Source organism: Rhinopithecus roxellana, chromosome 5 (genome assembly GCF_007565055.1).
Source record: "Rhinopithecus roxellana isolate Shanxi Qingling chromosome 5, ASM756505v1, whole genome shotgun sequence".
NCBI classification, from domain to species: Eukaryota; Metazoa; Chordata; class Mammalia; order Primates; family Cercopithecidae; genus Rhinopithecus; species Rhinopithecus roxellana.
The window spans coordinates 75,261,846-75,286,439 of record NC_044553.1 but is presented as its reverse complement, the minus strand read 5'-3'; the positions used below and the strand labels follow the sequence as shown (position 1 = coordinate 75,286,439).

Genomic DNA, 24,594 nt, shown 5'->3' with positions numbered 1-24,594 from the left:
GTACTTTTCCAAACAATACTCCATCCAGTGCCATTATCCTTCCTTTAAAAACATTAATCACAGTTTCTCAGTATCATCACATAGGTAGTTCTAATTTCCCTGTTGTTTGTATACTCATTAATTCATCCATTCATTTATAGTTAGTTTAAATGAGGATCCAAACAAATTCCATGCGTTGCCTTTGATGTGTCTCTCAAGTTTGTTTTAATCCAGAAGTTTCTACCCTCCATTTTTTCCCCTTTGTAATTTATTTGTTGAAGAAACCAGGTCACTCCTCTTATAGACTTTCCCACATTTTACATTTTGCTGATCATGTTGCTATGTTTTTATTTATCATGTTCCCCTGTCCCCTGTTTTCTGTAAACTGTCTGATCTAGAGACTTAATCTGAGTGGAAGAATGCATCATAGATGCTATTACGTTTTCTATCAAGAAGTACATAATATTTAGTTACCTGTGATGTTAGTGAGCACTTACAATCTTTGCCCAGATTCATTATTTCATTAGAAGTTTTCCAAAAAATGATGTACTAATTCCATCACTTCTTCTTTATTGGCTGGAATACTTCTAGGGAGAAACACTTCCCTTCATTTGGTTAAATCATTGTTTCTTAATGCTTTCGTTTCAAAATGTTGTTATTTCTATTTGATTATCTTTGGCTCAATTTTTAGATAAAAGACATTTAAAGAGAAGAGATTTTGTGTGTATGTATTTTTATTGGTATCTAGAAAAGTAGACCAGAACACATCATACCTTTTCAAAATCTGTGTCTCGCATGAAAACAACACTCTTCTCAGTAATTAATTAGATGTAAATCTTTTGGGTTTTTTTGGGGGGTAGGGGGAAGTTTTTTTTTATATGGAGTTTCGCTCTTGTTGTCCAGGCTGGAGTGCAGTGGCGTGATCTCAGCTCACCACAACCTTCGCCTCCCGGGTTCAAACAATTCTCCTGCCCCAGCCTCCCAAGTAGCTGGGATTACAGATGTGCGCCACAATGTACAGCTAATTGTTTAAGTAGAGACGGAGTTTCTCCATGTTGGTCAGGCTGGTCTCGAACTCCTGACTTCAGGTGATCCACCCGCCTCGGCCTCCCAAAGTGTCGGGATTACAGGCGTGAGCCACCACGCCCGGCAAATGTAAATCTTTATATTGACATTTCACTTATATTTTCTGAATGATAATACAATCTCTTAGACAGTTTCAGTAGAATTTAGTATGGGTTTCACAGTGAAAACATCTGAAACCACACTGCCCTTTAGGTTTCAGTTCATGTTGTTTAGTCGTTTGACTTTGCTACTCAGCAGAATACCCACAGGTCCTGACCTACAAGACACTGAAGTTACTTTCACATCACCTGCTACTTTTCCATTCAAGGGAGCTTTGTTAGGGACTTAAAATTTTACTACATTGTAAAAACTAAAAATTCCACAAAAAACTAAAACATCTTAAATGATAGTCACAGAGCATTCAAATAAGCTATTTAATATTTAAGTTTGTTAACAGAGCTGAATACGTAAGTGTGAATATTAAACCTCAGATAAAGTGAGTTTGGCAGAGGGTGGCTAAAAAGGCCTGTCACTGAAATGAGAATGGGATTTTTCAGGGACTTTAGAAGAATCTAAAGTGAGATCTTCCAGAAGAATTGAGTTTCTGATAAATTCACATCAGAAGAATATGATGTTAGAGCGAGGGGAAAAAAAGGAAAAACAAAAACAAATGTCTTCAGGGGAGTTTATAGTCTTTTGGCAAAGGACTGACTTTTTTGAGGCAGTTATTGAAGTTAGATAGGGATTCTTTAGGTATCACGAAAGGGTCTTATCTTGACAGTGGTCTCCATGAGCCTAGTGAAACTCAAGTGTGCTTGATTTCGTCACCATGATGTGTAATGCCATGGATGTGAGTTCTCACAATGTCCGTATAACCTTAGACTATATTCCATTTGTTTTAAGCATGTCCTGCTGCAGTGTGTCAGATTTCCACATGGATAGAAGTCATTCCAGTCATGTGATAGTCCAGTTACCAGCTCAGGACTATGAACTTTCCCATGGCATTCTAGCTTGATTCGATTGAATGTTTGTTGGGAGTTGAAAAAGATATTTGTGGATCCAGACCTTTTCCAATGCTATACTCTAGATAAGAACATGCTTCTGCGAAGCATAAGTGAACTTTCATTTCAGCATCAGAAATGTTGACTGTAGCATCACAGACTGCTAGGCCTTGTGGGAACTGATTGTTCTTTTTCCTTCCTCAAGCACCTCTGTGATCTACCACAAAGTTGACTTCTGAGTTCTAAAATATCATCTCCATTCCATCTCTTCGTTTAGTAATGCATTCCAGATGAATATGGTGCTATAACTGGAGGTTAGTTTTCTTTTGGAGTCACTGACTGACACTGGCATCTGAAGGTCATTAGGAGCCCAGGCTGTATCAGTTATATTTCATTCTGAATGTGTGTGTGGAATGTACTTGGCCTTGTGTTGTCACCCTGGTGAAAGGACTCCCTGTGCTGATGTTGGCCTTAAAGGTTTATTTTAATGTGAGAGGGGCTATGGTGAGATGTGATTGGAGGAGGCCAGCTGGCCGCCAGGCAAGGTCTCACAGCAGATCAGCCCTGGTGAATGACCACAGTTCAGAGAGTGTTCTTCAGCCCTGTGGTCGTATATTCATCTTTAGCCATGCACAAAGCCCAGAGGCCTTAACTCGTGCTTTCCAGACTCACAAGAAGCTGATGTATAAACCAGAAAGCCAGTATATTCACTTAGAGGAGAGTATTTCTTACGACCAAAAAAAATTGAGTCACATTTGTTCATCATTTTCTCCACATCATTTGTCTCTACCTGCCATTTTCCCCATTAAAATGTCATTTTCATCACTGTTTCAGCATATGCATAGTAAGCACACAGTAAATATTTTCTTGAATGCAAAGAAACAGGCATTAACAGATTTAGAAACAAAATACAGTACATGATTCTCAGAAAAATGTGTACTACTCAGTTGATAGGAATAGAAGTACTTACAGGCATTCTGGATTGCTTCAGGCATTCCAAGGTTCTAAATGGCAATGACATTTCAATTTTTCTGAGATTACAGCTTTGTCACCTTGATAACAGTTTTGTGTGTTTCAGTCTACAATTATCTCCCACAAATAGATCATCTGGCTTTTACTGGTTTGGCTCTTTAAGAGCAATCTTCTTTTCTTCTTTTGTAAGAGGAGCACTTCTGCGTGTTCTCCCTAGCACAGCCTACACTCTCCATTCAGGAAGAGGAGTTTTGGTGCCCTACGTCTTAACATCTGACAGGTAGCAAGGAGCAGGGCTAGTGTTCGTTCCTTTATGCATTTCTTTGCCAGGAATTTCTGTGATGATTAAGCATTGTTTGCAAACAACTGGGCTAATGTGTCACACATAAAAGTCGTATATTCAAGTGTTCATTGAATTTAATTCAATTTTTTAAAAATACAGACTTAAACTAGATGGGATCAGAATGCTGTGTATTCCATTCCAGTGCATTTGGACAAAACTGCCTGCTTGCCTGCCTTCTTTCCTTCCATAAAACTGTATTGAGTGCCAGCTCCGTATCAGGTGTCATGACTACAACAACACATAAGATCAGACTCTGACACCCTCAGACACACCCAGGACGGTGGGAGAAGTGTAAAGCAGCCCAGCATCACAGTAGAATTGGCTATGAAGCAACAAAGCAGTATCTTGACTCTCCTGTAAAAGTTAAGATTAAGTCTGAGAGGATGAAATAGTGGTCATCACACAGAGATGGGGCTTTTCCAGTTGAGGAAAGAGCATGAAACACCACCTGTGAAAAAGAGACGTATGTAATCCCTGACTTCGGGAGGCCAAGGCGGGTGAATTGCTTGAGAGCAGGAGTTCGAGACCCGTCTGGCCAACATGGCGAAACCCCATCTCTACAAAATACAAAAATTAGCCAGGCATGGTGGCGCGAGCCTGTAATCCCAGCTCCTTGGGAGGCTGAGGTGGGAGAATTGCTTGAGCCTGGGAGGTGGAGGTTGCCAAGATCATGCCACTGTACTCCAGCCTGGGCGACAGAGCAGGACTCCATCTCAAAAAAGAAAAAAAAAAAAAAAAAGAGAGAGAGACACAGCTGGAGTATATAGATTGTATATATGAATGTGGGTTGTTTTAGAATAGAAGGCTAGAAACACAAGCAGCATCCAGACCAGGAAGATCCCTGAATAGCATCACAAGAAATGTTTATATTGCATCAATAATGGGGACAGGAAACCTAAGAAGGGCCTTGTTGTGATCTGATTTTGAATGCAACAATATCTATCACGGCCGGGCGCGGTGGCTCAAGCCTGTAATCCCAGCACTTTGGGAGGCCGAGACGGGCGGATCACGAGGTCAGGAGATCGAGACCATCCTGGCTCACACGGTGAAACCCCGTCTCTACTAAAAATACAAAAAACTAGCCGGGCGAGGTGGTGGGCGCCTGTAGTCCCAGCTACCCGGGAGGCTGAGACAGGAGAATGGCGTGAACCCGGGAGGCGGAGCTTGCAGTGAGCTGAGAACCGGCCACTGCACTCCAGCCTGGGCGACAGAGCGAGACTCCGTCTCAAAAAAAAAAAAGAAACAATATCTATCACACTGTTTCATGGAAGACTGGCCTCTAATGCTTTGCATGCTTGGCCAAAACATAGATCTCTTGCTTCACTTTGTCGCACCTGCATCTCATCTCACTGCACTCTCGCCAGCTACAGTGGTCTTCTTTGATTTCTTAAAGAGGCCAAGTACTTTTCTTAACCTTTGTCGTTGGATGCACAACACATTTTGAATGAACAGCACTGCATGCTCACTCTGTTTGAAACACGTTTCCACCCCACTCTCTATGTAGCAAGGTGTTTTTCTTTAGGTTTCAGCCTAAATGTCACCTCCTAGGAGAACCTTCCTAGGTCCTCCCACCCTAATACGGGTCATCCTAATTTAATACTCTTATTTCCTTCACAGCAACTAATATTTTATTTGTTCATCTACTTATGTTTTTATTTACATCTACCACCAGAATATAAGCTCCAAGAAGGAGACTGCTCACTGATGTATCCCCAGCACCTTGCACCTGTGTCTGGCACCCAGGTGACGATCATGAAGTGCCTGTTGAGTGAATAAACAAAAATAGGGCTGAAGGTGGAGAAATCCTTTAGAAGGGATTGTATTTGTTCAGATGATAAATGACAAAGGTCAGAACTGAAGCTATGTCTATAGAAATGTAGAGAAGAGACCATGTAGGAGGGATATTTGGAGAGAGAATTACTACAGTTGCTCACATCTGATGCAAGGAGTAATAGAGAAGACATTTGGCTGTACCTTGGGTGTCTGGCTTCAGCAGGAATGTGTATAATGGTGCCCCAAACCAGAAACTGAAAACATAGGTGTAAAAGCAGGGCTTGGAGCATAAAGGTAAATTCTGTTTTGGATGATTTGAGTGTGAGAAGACTGGAAACATCTCAGCTAAAGTGTTCAGTGAGCACCTAAAAATCTACCTTTGTGCTAGTGGTAAGTGGATAGGGCTAGGTTAGATATAACATACTCCCAAAAGTAACCTTTATCCATTTATTTCTAGCCAAGATAGTGTTGGATATCTTGTAGAAGAAAGCCAAATCCATATGCCGGCTGAAGTTGAAAACAGTGAATCACTAAAGGAAAAGCCTTGGTTGTAGAGAAAGAAGGTTTCAGGAGGGTCACCATAATACCAAAAGCACTTGCATTTGGTCCAGGAGAGACTCTCAATAAGTGATTTACTTACTTACTGCTGATTTTCCATCTGCTAGATAGGATGACTTATATTTAAAAGCATTTGGCATCCTTGGTCACAGTGACTGCCTGCATGATTGCAAATTAGTGTTTTCATTCCACGTTAGTGAGTTCCTCTTATTCTTATCCCAGGGGAGATAGAAAATTGCTGTTGACTATTCTTGATATAAACGTTTATATGCATTGCAACAGACTAGATGCCAGAAACCTTCTGGCATTCATTTGGAATTTCCCATACACTCAGAATTCATATTTATAATATTTAAATAACGTCAAGATAAAACATTCTTTATTTAGTTCTTACTAGTTCAGAACGTCAGTTTGAGAGATCAGCTGCAACACTGGCTTTCTTTCTGTTAGGGAATCTCAGTTCAAAATGTACAAAAGGGATGTCAGTCTATGTGCTCAGGCTAAAACCCAGGTCTGAGAATGCCCGCTGGACCTTGTTCCCTTTTGCCTTAATAATTGCCAGAAATCTTTGTCAGAGTTTATGCAAGTTGTCTAAGACATAATGAATTTGACAAGGCATCTGAAATCCAACATAGCTTATCTAGGGCTTTCCTGAGGAGCAGTCTCAGTCTAGCCTAGAAGAGCATCTGCTCAAAAGGCTTTTGGTCTTCAGAATTTTTTTTATCATGCACATCTAACAGTAAAAAGTTTTAGTGCATGCTTCTCAATGTCTATTTTCTAAAATATATAAGTGTATGACAGAAATAATAGGTATGTTATAAAGTATATGCAAAAATATGAATTAAAATAAGATTAGTAATATTTTTAAATGTCCTGCTAATTTTGATGGCTTCGGGTTCTCATCAACCTGATATCTCAAGGCTCAATATGCAATTACAGTGAGTCTCATTATTAACAATAGTGAAGTTAAACCCACATTTTCAATAGCCTTAGTGGTAAATTCTATTTATGGGGATCAATTTCTTGGCAGATGTCATTTGGCTATCCTCGTTTTTACCTGCTTCCATAACTGATGAAGAGTTTGTACTAGCAACCAAAGTGTCTGCTCTGCCATTTTCCTATTGTTGACGGATTATCTTAAATCTGGGGTTTCACCGCAGGAGGCTTTTGAAGCCAACTTGTTTATTTTGTGAAGTGTAGTTAAAACCAGATTTTAGAATAAGAAAACTTCATTTTTTACCCCCCCCCCCCCCATCACAATATGTTGAAAGCAAAGGAACAAGTGAGGATGCCATGTCTGAAAGAGTTTATCCACCAAAAGTGCCATATGATTCTGACCTGCTGCCATACAGACTAAATAAATGGGCAGTTTCAATTAACTTATTAACTATAGGTAGAACTAATTTTTTTTTAATGTTAGATAAATATAAGTAGTCACTCTAATATTTTCCTTTCCTTTTTCACCTTTTCCTCCCTCCCGCTGCGTCTAAAACACCTAAGCAGTGGGGCTCCCACCTACCCTTTCTAAACCGTTCTGCATTCCTTCACTCGCAGAGCTGAGTCCAGAAAGCAGAGCGTGGCATTTCTTTGTACTTTACCTTCAGGCAACTGGCTGAGACCATCCAATCTGCCCGGAATGTAATTTTGGCTTAAAAGAACCAGAACTAATGGACAAACAGAAGCAGCTTAGCCCGAACTGTTTCTCATTCCACTGCCCTCTGGAGAATAGAGGGAATATAGAAGGGGAAGTTTTGTGAATTGTATGCTCTATGTCCTTCTTTGAGGTTTGAACCATGGACAATTTTAATTGTACCTATAAAAGGAGACCTTGGGCAACTTCAGGCATAGTACATGCCTGGACTTAAGCGAGAATTGGGATTTTTGCTTTACGAGATTGAGTGATTTTGAAGTTTTGTAATAGATTAAATATCCCTTTCGCGATCATCCATTTCTCCCACCTCCCAGGCAGCTTCTGTTCAGTGTGTGTCTTATACTTGTCTCTTACTCCATCAGAGCCCAGGGTAACATGACACAGTAGCAGGCATTTAGCAATTTAGATACAATTATAAACTATACTATATTCTCTCTTTTTTTTTTTTAATCTGTTTGGATGCAACTTTTGTTTGTGTTTCTTCATGTGCTGTGTGCCTTAGTTTTCCTTTTTAGTCGATTTTGGCATGCAGTGTAAAATTACAATTATTGCTATATATTCAAGAAAATTAGACTTTATGTTACTAGAGATTTTGTTTTCTTTTTATTTAAGATAAGATGTTTTCAAGTTCCAGGTTTCTTTTTTTTTTTTTTTTTTTTAAGAAATTCTGTCTCCTGTGACTTAGCTGCAATATTGATTATTTTTGAAGAACTGCAAATAGTTTGTAACAAAGATTAAAGCTTAACCATTTTATTGCATATGTCAAAATAGCGTTTAGAAGTGAACTACGTATTAGCATGAATTAAATAATGGTGAAACTATGAATGTATATACTAAGTAAATGAAATTTTATTTTATTGTATTGTATTTTATTTTATTTTTTTGAGACGGAGTCTTGCTCTATCGCCCAAGCCGGAGTGCAGTGGCGTGATCTCGGTGCAATACAAGCTCTGCCTCCCGGGTTCACGCCATTCTCCTGCCTCAGCCTCCCTCGTAGCTGGAACTACAGGCGCCCGCCACCACGCCCGGCTAATTTTTTGTATTTTTAGTAGAGACGGGGTTTCACGTGTTAGCCAGGATGGTCTCGATCTCCTGACCTCGTGATCCGCCCACTTCGGCCTCCCAAAGTGCTAGGATTACAGGCGTGAGCCACCACGCCTGCCCTTGAAATTTTCATAATGTGGACTGTATGTGGTTCCCACTCTGGGATTGCTGATTAACATAAAAAGCATGTGATGCCATTTAGAGACCAGGATTTCTTTGTAGCCTTTTTTGGGTAGTTTGTTCTTCCTTGGTTAATTCACTGAAATGTTTTTTAGGTGGTAAGGATTTTAGGTGGAATGATTATTTGTAGCCTGACATCTATGAAAGATGAAGGAAGTACAGTCTTGGTCCAGTAAATTACCACTGCCTTGGAGGATAGTTGGGGTGATTGTAGAATTGAGCTTGGGAAGCCAAGCAGTGTGACTTTGTGCCTTAGTTTCATCATCTGTAAAACTAGAAACAACAAACGCACCCACCCACCTCATATGATTAAATACAAAACACTTAGAACAATGCCTGGTACAGAGGGAGCTGCCAATAAATTCTATCAGTTATTAAGTATTAATCCCCAGTAAAGTCTGCCTGCTGTCCTCACCCTCTGATGGAGTGGACAGAGATTCTTTTAAGCTGCTACTTAATGGTGCCCTTAAGCATCTCATTTGGATACTTGCATAGAGTGAGGATTTGTGCGTATCTGGGTTTGCATAGGCATGCCTGGTGCTTATTGGGGATGGAACCTAGTGTCCAGTAGGAGAAGCGCAAGGTCTAGGTTATAGAAGAACTATGACCGTTTTGAAGAGGCTTGTTGCAGAGCTCTTCAGTGGGAGCAGATCCATCCAGTCCCCTGGCCTAGCCTCTGAGTGGTCCTTCCACGCTCCACACCCCTCTCTGTGGGCTCCCCTTCTTTCCACTTCTTGCAGTTTTTTTCATAGACTTGGTCTTTGCTCTCAGGAATGACCTCACTGTTGGGAGGGAAAACTGTGGGAAGATATTTCTGCCTTCCCTTTCCTCAACTCTCACATTCTACTACTGCCTCTTCCCATGAACCCCATGTTATCGTTTCCTTTGTAGAGGTCAGGGAGTAGATTTGTCAGAGTTTTGTGGGATATAGGTGACATGAGAGTTTCAAAAAGCCAAGTCCTTCTATATGTCTTTCCCTGCTCTTTTCTCTTTCTCTTACTGATGGAATTTTTATCGAGTTCTGAAAAATATCAGTATTTTAAGCAAAGCAGCTAAGTTTTGTGTTGGCTGTTCGAGAGTTAACATTGTAAACAAAATTATTTCTACTAATACAGTCAAATAACCCTATCAAACTCTGCTATATCTAGTCCATTTGCAGAACATTATTACGTACCCACTTTGTGCAAGAGGCTTAAGGCAGTCACTTAAGGAAATAAAAAGAAGAATAAAATGCGCTCCATACAAATCATTCTCAAAACCACCATCAGCCAAAACCTGGTGAGCTAATCCAACCATACCTGCCTGTGCCATCTCCCACACTTTGGATGACCAGATTAGCTTTGGCTCATCTCAACAGACTACGTAAAATATGCCTTTCTCACCACCGTGTCCCACGTTTCTTGCTCAAAGGTGCTCCTTCAGTCGAAAAGAACAGCTCCCTTAAATAACTCTGCCCTTCTTTTTACTAATTAGAAGCGCTTCGAACAGCAAGCACATTCTGTGTATTTGGGCATAGTACACTTGGAGATAGAAGTGTTCAGGGCTGAAAAATGACCGGAGAGCTGAGAGAATCCTGCATGTTCTTTCTGCGTAACCCTGGTCTTGTGAAAAGCCATCTCTTACCCGGAGAGGGAATTTTCCTCTTGTGTAAGACCCTGACCCTGTGCATGTGCCTACAAAGCAGGCACATAGTTTTTATGTGTGCCTGTTAGTTTGAATTTGTGATACGGATCTGCTTTTTGTCCCTGCTGACGGTTATTATATCTTAATGGGCGAAACACTACTCTAATGATCCTTGTGTATATAATTCTTGTGGTACAGAGCAGGCACCAGAGGACCACATAAAAATGTTTGCCTCAATTTCCCTGCAAAAAAGAAGCCCAGGAACCAGACTTGACCAAGTAACAGATTTTTAAAGGTAAAGGAACCCAATAAAATTACCAGCTTTTCACAGCGTGTGCCTACTTCCTTTTGACATATTGTGAGGTGTAGGTGAAATATTCTAACTGAACTGACAGTGTGAGCGGGACAACTAAGGAGGGAAGGAGATAAAAGTAAAAACCACCAGCAATGATTGATATTGCAGTAGCAATGAGCTGTTGGGGTCTCCCCTTTGTGGACTTGACACTTTGCCTTTCTGACACCATCTGCAGGAGTGTTGGTATAATGAGACCTATACAGATGGGAACAAAAGCTGGATTACTTGGAATTACTGTATCAGAGCTTTGAGGCTTGCTGTAAAATTGCATAGGCTTGTATTGTTTATTCAATTTATGAGAGGTGTGCCTGTGTGCACACACATGCGTGGAAGAGACAAAGACGGAAAGTGTTTTTAAAGTATAAAATGGAGGGAGCGATCTGATCTAGGTGACGCCAAAAATAGTTTAGTTGAATACTGACTTCTTTCCACACTGTGATCATTATGAGTCCTAATTAATTAGTTAACTAATTAATTGGGCTTATGTAATGGCTAATAAGTTTAATGGTAAGTGCTTGCAAGAATGACTTAATCAGAGAGCATTCATTGATTCTCTAATGCATCGTTCCAGTAGTTCGAGAATAGAATTACCAGGTGTGGATTCTGGCTCGCTAGGAAGCTAAACTGTATTTGGTGACTAAGACGTGGGATTATGTACATGTAAGGCAGTTCTCTTAGGCATCCTAGGACTTGGTAGGCCTTTTTATTTTTTAGACTTCTGGCTGATACCCCAGCCTTCCCAGGCCAATATTATTCTTATTAGAAATAATACAACTAATTTAATCTCCCTGAGTTCTAGGCTCAGTATCAATCTCTTGATATTGCTGATTCTACCTCTGAATTTTCTTTTACTTTTTAAATTGTATTTTTAAGATCCTTCCTTGGAAGAGGAGAAACTTCAGTGGAATACTTGGCAGTGGCCCTAAGTTCATCTCTTTATCTACTTCCTTTACCTGTCCTTTCCTGTCTACTGCATTCCTTTCCCAGTTCCCTGAGGGGGCAGATCAGTGGTCATGCTCATCTCTTAGACTCCCCTGCCTATTTCCGGGGGGATGGTACAAAGCTCTTCCCCTAAACGTAGGCTCAAAGCCTCAGAGTGGTTTTAGACTCTACTTTCCTCAGTCCCAGAGCTAAAATTCAGAGGTAGAATTAGCAATATCAAGAGATTGACACTGAGCCTAGAACGTAGGGAGATTAAATTAATTGTATTTAGCAATGTCACTCTAACAGTGTTCTGTAGTGTCTTTCTTTTTTGCCCTGTCCTGTCTGTCCACACTATTCAGGGTTTTGCTACCTCTTGCCACTACAATAGATTCTAAACTAGTCTTTTCAAATTTTGACTTTCTGTGTGTGTAATTTTGTCCAGTTTACTCCTCTATTCATAACTGCTCAACAGCTCCCTCCTGTATAACAAGTGTTTTACAGGTTCATCATGGTGTTCAAAATTCTACAAGGTTTTACCCCAAATTATGTTTGGAGTGTGTCTTTCCAGTCACTTTAATTAATTCTCTCTTCAAACCAAAATTGAACTACCTGCCATTGCCTAAACATTTTGTGAGCTGGTCTGTTATCTGCTGCTTCTAACTGGAATGTCTTATACCCTTCCAGTTTATGTTCACTGGCACTTATTGCATATTTACAGATTGTCATTGCATGGACGAATTTAGCTTAATTATTGGTGATGAATAGATGAGTGTTTTAAGTGTCTACCTAAAGCAATATAACAGTTGAACTTTTACTCGTTACCTTTCTTCCTAAGGGGATACAGCTATTTCAGACTTTCTTGAGTAAGGAAAGATATTTTCCTTATTCATTCCCTAATAATGAGAAAACTCATTTTTGAAGTTAATTATTTTTATTAGGGAATATTCAGGCAAGCCGTGTAATCTACACCGAGTGTATGAGTCGGGGGCACAATTACCTAACTGCTGGCCAAACCTTGATTTTTGGACGGGGTCAAATTGCGAAGAAGCAAACAACCATAATCCAGAGACGTGCCTTATATATAAGGCTGTGCCCCTTTAGAGGCTCTCTGGTTTCTTTTTAAGACCGCATGTTCTCTTTGTCAAGAAGCTTTTCCTCCTGTCAGCAGAAGGACTCACTCTTCAGGAGTCCTGTGGTATAATCATACCCACAAACATTTATGTTCTACCTGCTGCACCCCTGGTACCATGCTGGGAGACGGTTATCAAGATGCATAAGAAATCAACTGCTGACTGCAAGGCTTTCACAGTCTTGTGGGGGAAGGAAACTGTTATGCAGCATACCATCATACAGATTCTTAAAGTATACCATCTTCACCTTGTGTAAAATATGACAGAGGTGCCATGGCAGAGGAAAAGACTGAGGACTTAATGATCCGAGGGTCAAGGGATGTCCTTCCAGGGCTTTGACCTCTGTGGCTTGGAGAGATGAAGAAAGGGAGGAAGCCATGGCATGTTCAGGAATGGGGAATGACACAGTGTGACTGGAACCCAAGGTGCATGGAGAACATGGTAGGAGATGAGATTGGAAGTGTAGTTGAGGCCAGGCAGGGAATGAGCTTAACAGCCAGGCCAAGGAGTTTGGACTTCGCTGAGTGTTTAAAGGAAGATATTGGAGGTATTTTAAGCATCACAGTAAAATTTTGAAATCCATGTTTTTAAAAAATAACCTTGGTACAGTGAAGGATAGATTGATGAGAAAGACTGAAATTAGAGATAAAAATATAATACAGACTCGGAGGTACCTGGCATTTCCCTTAAGACACCTGATCTGTTATTTTTGTAATTAGAGTTCTGTGCCATAGACCTTTCCTGTTAATAATGCTTTCTGAAGTTGGGTCTTGAGTGGGGTTTTAAAGGACTGCAAGGGTTTCACAGTAACTGCGATCAGAAACACCTAAGAATTCTGGAAAGTTGCATTTACAGCACAAATCACTCAGTACTTGTAGTTTTCTTTGTCTAACTCTTTCCAGATGTTAAAGGGGATGAGGCATTAACAAGCATTAAAACACATTTACAATGTATATATTTGAAATCATGATAGTAATAGCTCATACATACCATTTTGGGCATCTACCATGTTCTACATGCTATGCTAAGCATACGTCTTACCTCACTTAATATTTTCAGTAAGTGGTATTAGAGCTGTTTTATAGATACACTGAAGCTCAGAAAATTTAACACGTCAGGATCACACAATGAGTAAATTTTGCTCTATCCATGATAGTCACCTTGATTTTTTTTTTTTCTGTACCTTGATGTGCTCCTTCAGAAAAAGAAACTTGTCTTTGCAGTTACCTCTCCCTGGGATGTTTTTCTCCAAGATAGCCACAAAACTGACCTCTGCAGGTCTTCCCTTAAATGTCACCTCCCAAAGAAGCCTTCCTTGATCCTCCTGTCTAATGTTGTACATTTCTCTGTTTTACTTTCTTCATAGTAAATTGTTATCTGAAATTATGTATTTACTTGTTTATTTTCTGTCCCCAGTCTAGGATATAAATTTCATGAGATGAAGTACTTTGCACTTCTAACTTAAAACTCCACAGTATTTTAGAACAATTTCTGGAGCATCCTGTACTCATTCAACAAATATTTATTCAAGGGCTGGATGGGGGAATGAATGAATCCATGTCTTCAGAGCCCATGGTGGTTCTCAGTCCCAGCCTCTCTGGCTGTTATTTTTCTGCTGTGAACACACTGGAAGGGGCACAGCTGACAATATAATCTGAGGAACTGTGTACCTGGGCCCCAGACTGATTACCTTTTAAAAACTGGATATTTACTTACTAGGAAAAGAAACTCACAGGTCATTCTCTTTCTCATTAGTTAAGATTATTTGATTATATCTAAGCTTGTAATGTATAGTTACCCCAGATGCATGATTAGTTAACATGTAAACATTTTTGATAGATTATTGTTTAGAATTTGACCTTTTCTTATGCACTCATGTTGGTTGATTTTTGTAAGAGAATACTGAGATTGACATAAAGTAGACATTGTTTCTGGCTATTTTGATTTTCAAAGCATTATTCATTTAAAAATGCATGTTCTGTCTGACAAATTAGTGGATTTATATTATCTCCACACACAAAATAACAGTCTTGCGAGGGCAAATCCTTTCTTTCTGTCCTTAAACTGCGTTTTTCTTTGGTGGTTTCAGATTGGCCTTGGTGGATATGTGATGTTCCTTTGTCTTGGTGGAATCTGAGGTGGCTTAATTTGTCTCTAGCATGTTAAACTCCTCTTTTCTGTCTGTTCCACGTACTTAGGAATAGCTTGCTGATTAACCCTTGGGAATAGCTTGCTGATTAACCCCTAAGTTTGAGAAGGTGGCCTGCAAAGGAATTTTAAGTACATTTCTTGGTGTTCTGTGAGGTTCCGTGATCTTAGCTCAGTTAATTAGCTTTGTTAAAATTGTATGAAAGGGTTCATGTGATTCTAAACCACAGAAGAAGCAAAATACCTCAGAAACAACCTGCCCCTTGACTTGATCCCCACCTTTCCAAAAACCATGGTGTAATGGAAATGAACAGAATAATAGTTGACGAGCAAAATTTTAAGGCATTCTAAGTATCACTGGTTGGTTTAATAAAATTAATTAGCCTGCCACGGAGAAAATTTATTAGCCTGCTGGTTAATTTCACAATGTAAAGTCAGGGAAGGAAGGTAGGGTTGAGGGAACAAACCCTATTAGTTTTGAATAATTATTTAAAGATGTGGACCTGCTTATTTCAAACACTTTGGGAGCCAAATCCATTAGGGATTTTAAGTCTCAATTTTTGCATCGCAGTATCTATGTACCTCTCTAGATGAAATCATAAGCATATTAGTTAACGACTACATTAATCTTAAATAATACAGAACAAGTAGAATCCTAATAAAACCATGGGAATGAGAGCCTGCCTGAAGACTGGCTCATGGGAGGTTTCCATAATCTTAATTTGCTATTGATGCAATTACTGTTTTTTCTTGTCTTTTTAATCCAAACAAGATGTTGGCAGTGGCCACGGAAGGGTGCCTGAAATCACATGCCTGAATTCATTTAATTTGCCAACATTGTCTTTTTTCTCTCTCTCTTTCTGGTAATGGGCAGGAGTCAGTTCTGGTGCATTAGGTACTAAATCTCTTCAATTACCATCGGGAAGAAAGATTTAAAATTGCGCTTGAAACCTACAAACTGATTTAGGTTTAAAACACAAACACTTCTCCTGTGGAGCCTAAATTAAACTGCAGAAAGGACTCAGAGCCTGAGGAATTAAACAAGGCAGAGCCAAGACTCAGGCCAGTGATAGGAACCATTTTGGTTTCTTGCATTTGAGACCCCTGGTGCGAGAGGAAGGGGAGCAGAAACAAGCTGAGAGGCACAGCTTGTGTAAGAAAGTGCAATACCCTATTAATTACTTGGAAGCTGGATGTGGAGTAAACATTGGTGCGGGGGACCTAATCAAATCCCTTATCCTCTTTTCTTTTTGGGTGCTCGGCAGCCATTTTCAATGTGGATGACTCCGTGGTTGATCTGGAGACCCTGGCAGCCTTATATGAAAACGTGAGTGTCAAAGACTTACAGAGCTAGCGTTTCCATATTTATCTTCTACCTGAGAAATGACTGAGCCGTTCACGTTCTTTGGTAATAAGGGTTTTGACATAGCCTAGAAGAGATTAAGGCATAGAAACACAGGCTTGAATGGGAGTGGATGTGAGGAGCACTGGATTCCTAACTCCCACTGTGGTATCTGGACTAGCAGATCTCATTGCATACTTGCAAGGCAGGGCATCTAAGGTGGACACCACTTATGGGCCCTGGAACGCAGTCCTGTCACTTGCCGGCCGAGTGAATGAAGGTAAGCTGCCTACTGAAATGCTAGTGTGCACCGGTGTCTACTTCTGAGGAATGGGGACTGCTAACACCAGCTTGATGGATTGCTCTTAGTCCAGGTGAGCTGATGATACCGAATGTGGGAAGGTGTGTAGAATGGTGGGTATGTGTTTTGGATTTAGAGTGAGACAGTCCAAGACACTCTAAGTCTTGGACTTAGAGTAAGACAGTTAGATGTGTCTACCATCGCCTGCTAAGTGACCTTGCGCTAGTTACTTACACTCCTTAATCCCGTTGTGATCTTCAGTACAGCGGGGATTATAGTAGGCTCTCAATTTTTTTTTTTTAATCAAATGAGAATTTAATGTATGTAGCAGTAGCAATGTGTTTTGAAAGTCAACAGGACTGTACACATATAAGGTCTTTTGATTTGGGTTTTAAGTGGACATAACCAGCAGAATTGTCAGGTTCACTTGAGAAGACAACACAGGAGAGTCAGAATTCCCATGATTGTTCATTGTTTTGGTTCACTGACTGTTAGGCTACAAAAACAGATTGAACCACATTCTCTTAAGTAATGGTATTTCCCAGGAAGCTGTCTAGGGCTCTATAGTATGCTGTGGTCACTCAGTTCAAAAGATGATTCGTTTCATATTTATGTCCCCTGGGACCTTAAGTTTCTTACGGAAGATTTCCATAGTCTAATAGTCTAGGCCTGGTGGCATCACCAATTCCTTGCTCATTTTCACATCTTTTATATGTATGAGGAGCTACTAACTCCACAAGTGGGTGGGAACTTCTCACGTTTCCATTAGTAAAGCTTTCATTAATAAACCAGAAAGTGCACAAATACCAGGCCATTGGGAGCTAATTATGCACTTCAATACTTGGAGGTCAGCAAGGTATAGTGGCAGAAAGAGGGATTTCCGCATCTGAAGCTCTTTCACAGTTACTTAGTACAAGCCTCAGTGGAATAATCTGTAAATTGAGGAGCTAGCGCTTCAAGTTGGAGGAATTTGTCAAAGGCAGTGCCTTCCAGATGCTTCGTGTTGTTACCATGAGCTCAGGACTGTGCGCGTGGTTGCCGCTTGTTAGCTCACAGCAGAGAAAAGCTGCATACGACTGACATAGTTGGATAAATTGAGAAAGCAAGTGACTAAATGCCAGAATAAGTGGCACAGATGATGAGTGCTCACGAAATTTGGAAAAAGGGACGATGGTGACTAGAAATGAAAGAGCCGCGAGTTCATGTAATTGGGGGCTGTTCTAGGGGTAAGGAAGCAAAGTCTAAGAACAATTTTCCTCCAGCCTCCTTACAGGGGAAGAGACAGGGGATTCAAAAGTAGAACTCAAGTAGCCGTACTTCTGTGTCTAGCTGCATGTACTTGTTAGGACTATTTGCATTGAATCTCAAACTTGAGCGTGCATCAGAATCACCCAGTGGGTTTGCACCCCCCCTACCCCCACCCACACCCCCAGTTCTTGTGTCTAGGATGGGCCGATAATTTGCATTTCTAACAAGTGACAGGTGATGTTGTTGATGCTGCTGGTCTAGGGACCGCACTTTGAGATCCACTGCCATAGCCAGAGTCTCACTGCCCATTTTCTTGGTTTTGTTTTCTATTTTGCTGCAGAGAGCCCAAGAGGATGAGCTGGTTAAAATAAGAAAGTATTACGAGACATCCAAAGAAGAAGAACTGAAGCTGCTGGATAAACCTGAGCAGTAAGGATACTTAACACTTTTCTGTTAGGCCAAAAGGAGAACTGCAATTTCTGTCTTCTTGTCTCCCAGCTCAGAGTAAGCAAATCTAAACTGTGCAGCCAGCTAAATCACAACACCGTCATTCCTGTGACCTATTGCATGCAGCAGGATGACCCTGCTGCCGGGAAAAGCAGCGCTGAGATTTGTGCTGTTGGACAGTGTGTCTCATCCCCCTCCCCCACCCCACGAGACTCCCCTTTCTTGTTCTAGCAACTTGTTAATTCCTCCTAGACTAAACATTTTGACCAAAAGGGTAACTGAGGAAGGAAGAAGGCATTGTTCTGTTTAAGGTTCTGCTGATGTAGTTATGAAGATGATATCAGAGTCACAGAATTCAAATTTATTTTCCTAAAGGTCATATCCAGTAAATGCAGCCTGAATGTGCCAGCTTTTCCCCAAACTTCTTCACCTGCTCTGCCCAAATGTGGCCTTTTCTCACCCTCACTCTGTACTCTTCTCTCCAGCCACTATCTATAGCTGCTTGCTCTGTCGTTTGCAATGCTGTTCCATAGGCTTTGAAAACCCAGAACTCCGGGGTGTAACTGGGTGACTCTTGGGGTCTCGAAGCCACAGATAAGCTCCTGGGGCTCTGCAGCCCCACGCCCCTGCCCAGCTTTCCATGGCCTAGGACTTTGTGAGACTGTAAAATGGATTCAGAGGACACAGGGGCCCCTTTTGCCTGTTGCTACCTTGAATTTTTTTTGTCCAGTTCAGGCCAACCCTCTCAACCTAGGGTTGAGGCAAGTATAGAAAACGAAGCAGAAATGGAGTGATCAGATCAGGATTACAAGTCAGCCCTAGAAGCTTCCAAGGTTCTCTGGCTTGCACTGGGGTTCCATGCCTTATCCTCTGGGTCCTCTAGAAACGGGTCCTCAACCCCTGGGCCACAGACTGGTACCGGCCCGTGGCCTGTTAGGAACCAGGCCACACAGCAGGAGGTGAGTGATAGACAAGCTGGCATTACGCCTGAGCCCCGCCTCCCGTCAGATCAGCAGAGCATCAGATTCTCATAGGAGCACAGACCCTATTGTGAACTGCGCATGCGAGGGATCCGGGTTGCACGCAAGCTCCTTATGAGAATCCAGTGATGATCTGTCACTGACTCCCATCACCCCCAGATGGGACCATCTAGTTGCAGGAAGACATGCTCAGGGCTCCCACTCATTCTAGATTATGCTTAGTTGTATAATTATTTCATTGTATATTACAGGGTAATAATAATGGAAATAAAGTGCACAATAAATGTGCTTGAATCATCTCGAAACCATCCCACCCTCCAGCCCCAACCCCTGGCCTGTGGAAAAATTGTCTTCCTCGAAACCGGCCCCTGTGCTGAAAGGGTTGGGCACAGCTGCTCTAGAGTACCTCAGTCCCCGTGGCTGCCTGGACACTTAGACTCAGGAAGACATCTCTGAATGACTGGGGATGGGAATCGGGAAGAGAATTCTGGGTTTACTCAGTTCAGGACAAACCTCCATGATGGTTCTGGGAACCTTGGGTGACTTGCTCTCACATGGAGCTTGGTCCAAGATCCCCCCTCAAAGTAGGTTTCTAAAGCCTGGGAATGCTGTGAATCAAGTCAAGTGCTGTCTTGGTCCACTGACTTGAGACACCTTCCTTACCCATGCCTCCCCTCAGCTGTTCCTATGGTCTATTTCCAGTCAGATTCCTAATATAACAAGTGAATCCCACTTATGGTGCTAATGACTGAAAGTAAAGTGACTAATGGGATATTTCCACACTGAAGAGGCCATGGGGATGTATTGGGGCACGGTCGGCAGATCAGGCACTTGGGTCATGCTGGTTATACCAAGTTACGCGATAATATTCTCCTCTAAGCCTGGAGTTGGCAAACCTTTCCTGTAAAGGACTAGATAGTAAGTATTTTAGGCTTTGTGACTTACGGGATGTTACAGATATTCAAGTCAGCCATTGCAGTACCAAAGCAACCACAGACAATATATAAACAAATGGGTATTGCTGTGCCCCGATGAAATTTTACTTATGAACACTGAAATTTGAATTTCATATTATTTTTACATGTCATAACATGTTGTCCTTCTATTGATTCTTTTTTCAACAATTTAAAAACGTAAACATTGTTCTTAATTCGTGGGCTATACAAAAACAAGTGGTGGCCTGGTTTTGGCTCATGGGCTGCAATTTGCCAACCCGTTAACCCGTGAGCAGCGCTGCTCTAAGCTACAGGAATGGCTTATCCGGTGAAATGAACAGGCAGGGAGAGATCATGTGTTTCTGCTACTGTCCTAATTATTGTTCCAATTGCCAGGACTTAGATAATGGTAGCAGGTAATTAACACACAACTTACTCTTGTTTTCTCTACTGATGATCTAGATAGAAAAGCATTTTAATGTTTACAAATGGTCATTGCAATGGCTTCATGAACATGCAACCCTGGCAAAAAGGACTGTCATGCTATGCTGGTGAGGTGACATGCCTGGGCTCAGTTGCAGGAGGGTGAGGCACGGATAGATGGGGGCCTTCAGACCTGGGTGCATTTCGTCTTTGCTACCGACCTCCTGCACAAACCAGCATTTGTTTGATTTATGCCACTCTGATTCTCTGGCAACTTATTTGCCATTAACTCCAAGTGAGTCGACTATAAGCATGTTTTACATACTGGAAAATATGAATCATTTATAGTTCTAACGGTCCAGTTTCCTAAGAGTCCTGTGGTGCCCAGTCCTATAAATCAGAGCATGGAGAGGCTGGCCTCATCACTCACCTCATCAACTCTCTTACACTCCAGTGCCACATTTAGAAAGCCATTCCCCACAGAGGTGTCATCTGCTTGGGACCAGGCTGTCTGAGAACCACTCCCTCTAGGGATGGCCCTTGACTCTTGTGCTGCCTGGTAATGGTTGTGAGATGAGGCTCTATGGGTTTGATTAGGTCTGGTACACGCTCCTCATGGCCTAGGGAAAGAACATTATACACAGCCTATTGTGATGTTTCATGAAGGTCCACAGCTGCCTTGGGACCCCCACACAGTAGGCTGTGTTAGTGTACTCCTCCGTCGAAGAATGCAGGTTGCAACATTCAATTATGCCGTATGTATCGTCTCTGTGCACATGCATCTTAGGTCATACCATTCAGAAGCTTAGGGAAAATAAATCAAATGTTAGTGCCTTAAAAACAATAGGCCACATTGCATCATTCCACCTGTCAGCTGAGTTGCTGCTGTAGATGTGTAACCCAAATAATGTGAGACACAGAACTTCTTTCATATATTAGAAGCTGAAGTTGCAGTCCTTCCTGGAAATAATTAGCCTACCTTGGAGAAAGAAGGGAAGGATCCGTCATTTGTGGCTTCTTTTGGGAATATTTACTCTTCTTTCTTACTGAATCTAGAATGTAATGTTAGACTAGCCCAAAAGGAACTCAATCCATAAATATTCCTAAGTACCAAAGCTCAGTGTCCAAGATCCTGTGCTTCGGAATATTTAAGAGAGTTACTGTGTTTGCTCTTGTGGGTAGAGGATAAAACAGTAATGGGGCAGGGCAGGGGAAGAGAAGATATTTACCAGATGCTTGCTTCACAGCCTTCAAAGTAACCCATACCTCTGGTACCTTAGCAGATAAATAAGAGAGGAGCTATGATGCTCCTTGCATGGCTGTTTTTGGATGGCAAGGGTCATAAAACCCTATTTTTTTCCTCCAAATTTGCTTCTTTATTATTTTGTATTTTCACTATATCAAATATCCAAGCCAAAACTGCAAAGTCACCCTGGACTCTTCAAAACATCTCTTTGGATTAGATTACTCTGGGTCTTGCTGCCTTGGTAGCTTCCTCATCCATTTGCCCCTCTCCATTCACACCGCAAGCCCCTCTTACCTTTCCTCTTGGAAGACTACAGCTGTGGTCTAGGAGGTCTCCCAGCCTCAAATTTCCTATCCCATCCAATCAGCTGAGCTGCTGCCGTGGAGATTTTCTACAACAAAAAGCAGAAACTGTCACCTTCCTGTTTAAAACCCTTCATTCGTTCAGAAGTTTCAACCCTGTATTTTAGAATACAGAACACAATTTTAGCATCTGCCTTCTACTCACTTCCCCCACCCATACCATTCAGCCTATCTTGGCTGTCCCGGCAGTTTCTCACATGCTGTGCGTGAGCATCACAGGACTCCGGGGACCCTGGCTGACAGTGTTCCCCCCATGACACTTGAGTGTCCTGCATTTGCTTTCCTAGCTCCTCTTCTGGATCTGTCACCAAGAGCACTCATTTACACTCCACAGTAATCATTGATTTACTTCTCGGATTATCAAGACGGGATTGTAAATTAAGCTCTCTTCTCCGATCTTAGCATGGTCCCTGACACACTGTAAATGCTCATACGTTCCTAAAGGACAGACTGACATTCTTGGCGACCGATCTCTAGTATTAATTTTCAGTTCTTTCCAAAAGTGATGTAAAATTATGGTCTTTTCTACCCCCTCCAACTCTTTGTATGGGTTGCAGACCCTTCTGCATAAAGAGGACATTGGAACATTAAGATTCTTTAAGAGCTTTTCCAGTGCAAGCCCTAAGCCCAGAAAGGCTTTAATCCTAGAGAGCCTTGCAATTCTATCTTACCCTTTCTTGCGTAACATACATTAATAAGACTATGGTCTTGTCTCCTCATATTGGTCCTGTGCTTCCTCTTTTGAGATTAGTTGTAGGTAACCATTCAGCATTTTCTGTTTTCATCTAAGTCCTTTTTGGTGAGCTGAGGCATTGATCTGTATATTTTCCCAGGTGGTGTCTGTAACTGCTTCGCTCCCTGTAATAGGAAGTATACATGCTCTGGGGACTTGGGTCCTGAATGACGTCTCATGGTCACACTTAGCAGGGGAGAAATGCACAGCCCTTCTTTCAAAATAGCTCAGCATCTGAGTAAATACGTCCTCCCCAGACTCATTACAGGATCAAATGCTGTCAGTCCTATGAGCTTTTTGCTGCTTATATATTTGTGAAAACTGATGATACCCCTGATTTCAGTAGTGATAAATGAATAAATTGTTTAATGTTATATTCATTAAGAAGTAATTTACACAGAGTTTAACCTTTTCTTCTTGTCCTAATGCAGAATTCCTATGAGTTTCTACTTTTATACTCCATCATATAATTTTCATGATAATGGGTTATTGAACGTTAAAACAAGATTGTGTTTTCTCTTATGGGTATTCCTTGCTTTCATTGAATATCATCTTAAAAAAAAATATGGATTATGACCTAGTTTTGGAATAAATATGAAATCAATTGATGTTAGAAATTTATTAAAACCCAAATCTCCCTAAAGGTAGAGGTGGCACAGGGTATATAAGCGAAGAAAATATCTTTGGGTATAGAAAGAAGTAGGCTCCAGCTTTGTTCCTATGTAAAACCATTTTTGGTGAGAGATGGCAAAATGCCTTGGTAATGATATTATGAGTTGACCAAGAGTTTCAGAAATATCAGTTAATCATCATCTCAACTCCAAAATGAAATAAATGGCTGTTAGTAGATTTTCTCCTTTTCTGAATTCATGTCCAACTGTTTCCACCCATTTTCGTTTATACCCCTTCCTCTGGTGGTTGGCCTGGAGAATATGTAGCTCTTCCAACTTAGTTTTGTGACGGGAACCAGTGCCCAACTGCTCAGACAGTGAGCTACTGTGTGGAGGTCAGTATTCACCTTTAGCTTTTAAGATCTGTCTTGCCATATTTTTAAGGAAACTGTAGGTTGTCTACTTAATGAGTGCCTGCTTTGTTCTACATACTGAGTTGTAAACTATGTCTGTCTGTGTAAGTTAATGTGAAAAAGTAAACAAATATCTGGAGAATGTGATCATTATAGACCATTATGTAACTCACTGAGCAGAAATAGTAGCAGTATCATTTCAGTAAGAGAATTTTTTAAAATCACTTGTCTGTAGACATTTGCCTCAAGTTTTCAGTTTGCTTGGCCTGTATAAATACACCTTTAGAGAATGCTGTATTATGAGGGAGTTTATTATATAATTTTTCTCGTATGTTCAAGACTAGGGCTTTCCATTTGGCTTTAGTCTCTTGTTTGGGCAGCAGGAGATAGATAACTTGTTTAGTATACTTGTGTTAACTTTCTGTTCCCGAAGGAATTTATGTACCATACATTTATTCATCATGATAGAACCCCTTTAAGAAGCAGCCCTGTTGTCAACAATGGAACCCATGCCCTTGGAATTCCTTGAGTCTACCTATCTGACACCTTTTATAATTGTTAAGTTCAGATTGTTAGATAAGGAATGTTCCCAAAGTGGATCTTTTTCAGCTGTCTTTTATTTTCTTTGTGATTATATATGAAGGTAGATGACGTATTTTCTTTTTTTACAGATTTTTGCATGAGTTAGCCCAGATTCCTAATTTTGCTGAACGTGCCCAGTGTATAATCTTCAGATCTGTCTTTTCTGAGGGTATCACCTCCTTGCACAGAAAGGTAGAGATCATCACGCGAGCTTCTAAGGTATGT

General features: G+C 41.1%; 1 protein-coding gene across 2 annotated transcripts in view; it reads left to right on the top strand.

Annotated features, from left to right (window-relative positions):
- FMN1 (formin 1) overlaps positions 1–24,594 on the top strand; it is a 419,587-nt gene that overhangs the window by 265,466 nt on the left and 129,527 nt on the right. For both annotated transcript variants that reach the window (XM_030931576.1, XM_030931577.1), the window contains 3 exons: positions 16,012–16,073; positions 17,978–18,066; positions 24,459–24,588. In XM_030931576.1, the coding sequence (XP_030787436.1) occupies positions 16,012–16,073; positions 17,978–18,066; positions 24,459–24,588 (281 nt within the window). The remainder of the gene's footprint in view (positions 1–16,011; positions 16,074–17,977; positions 18,067–24,458; positions 24,589–24,594) is intronic.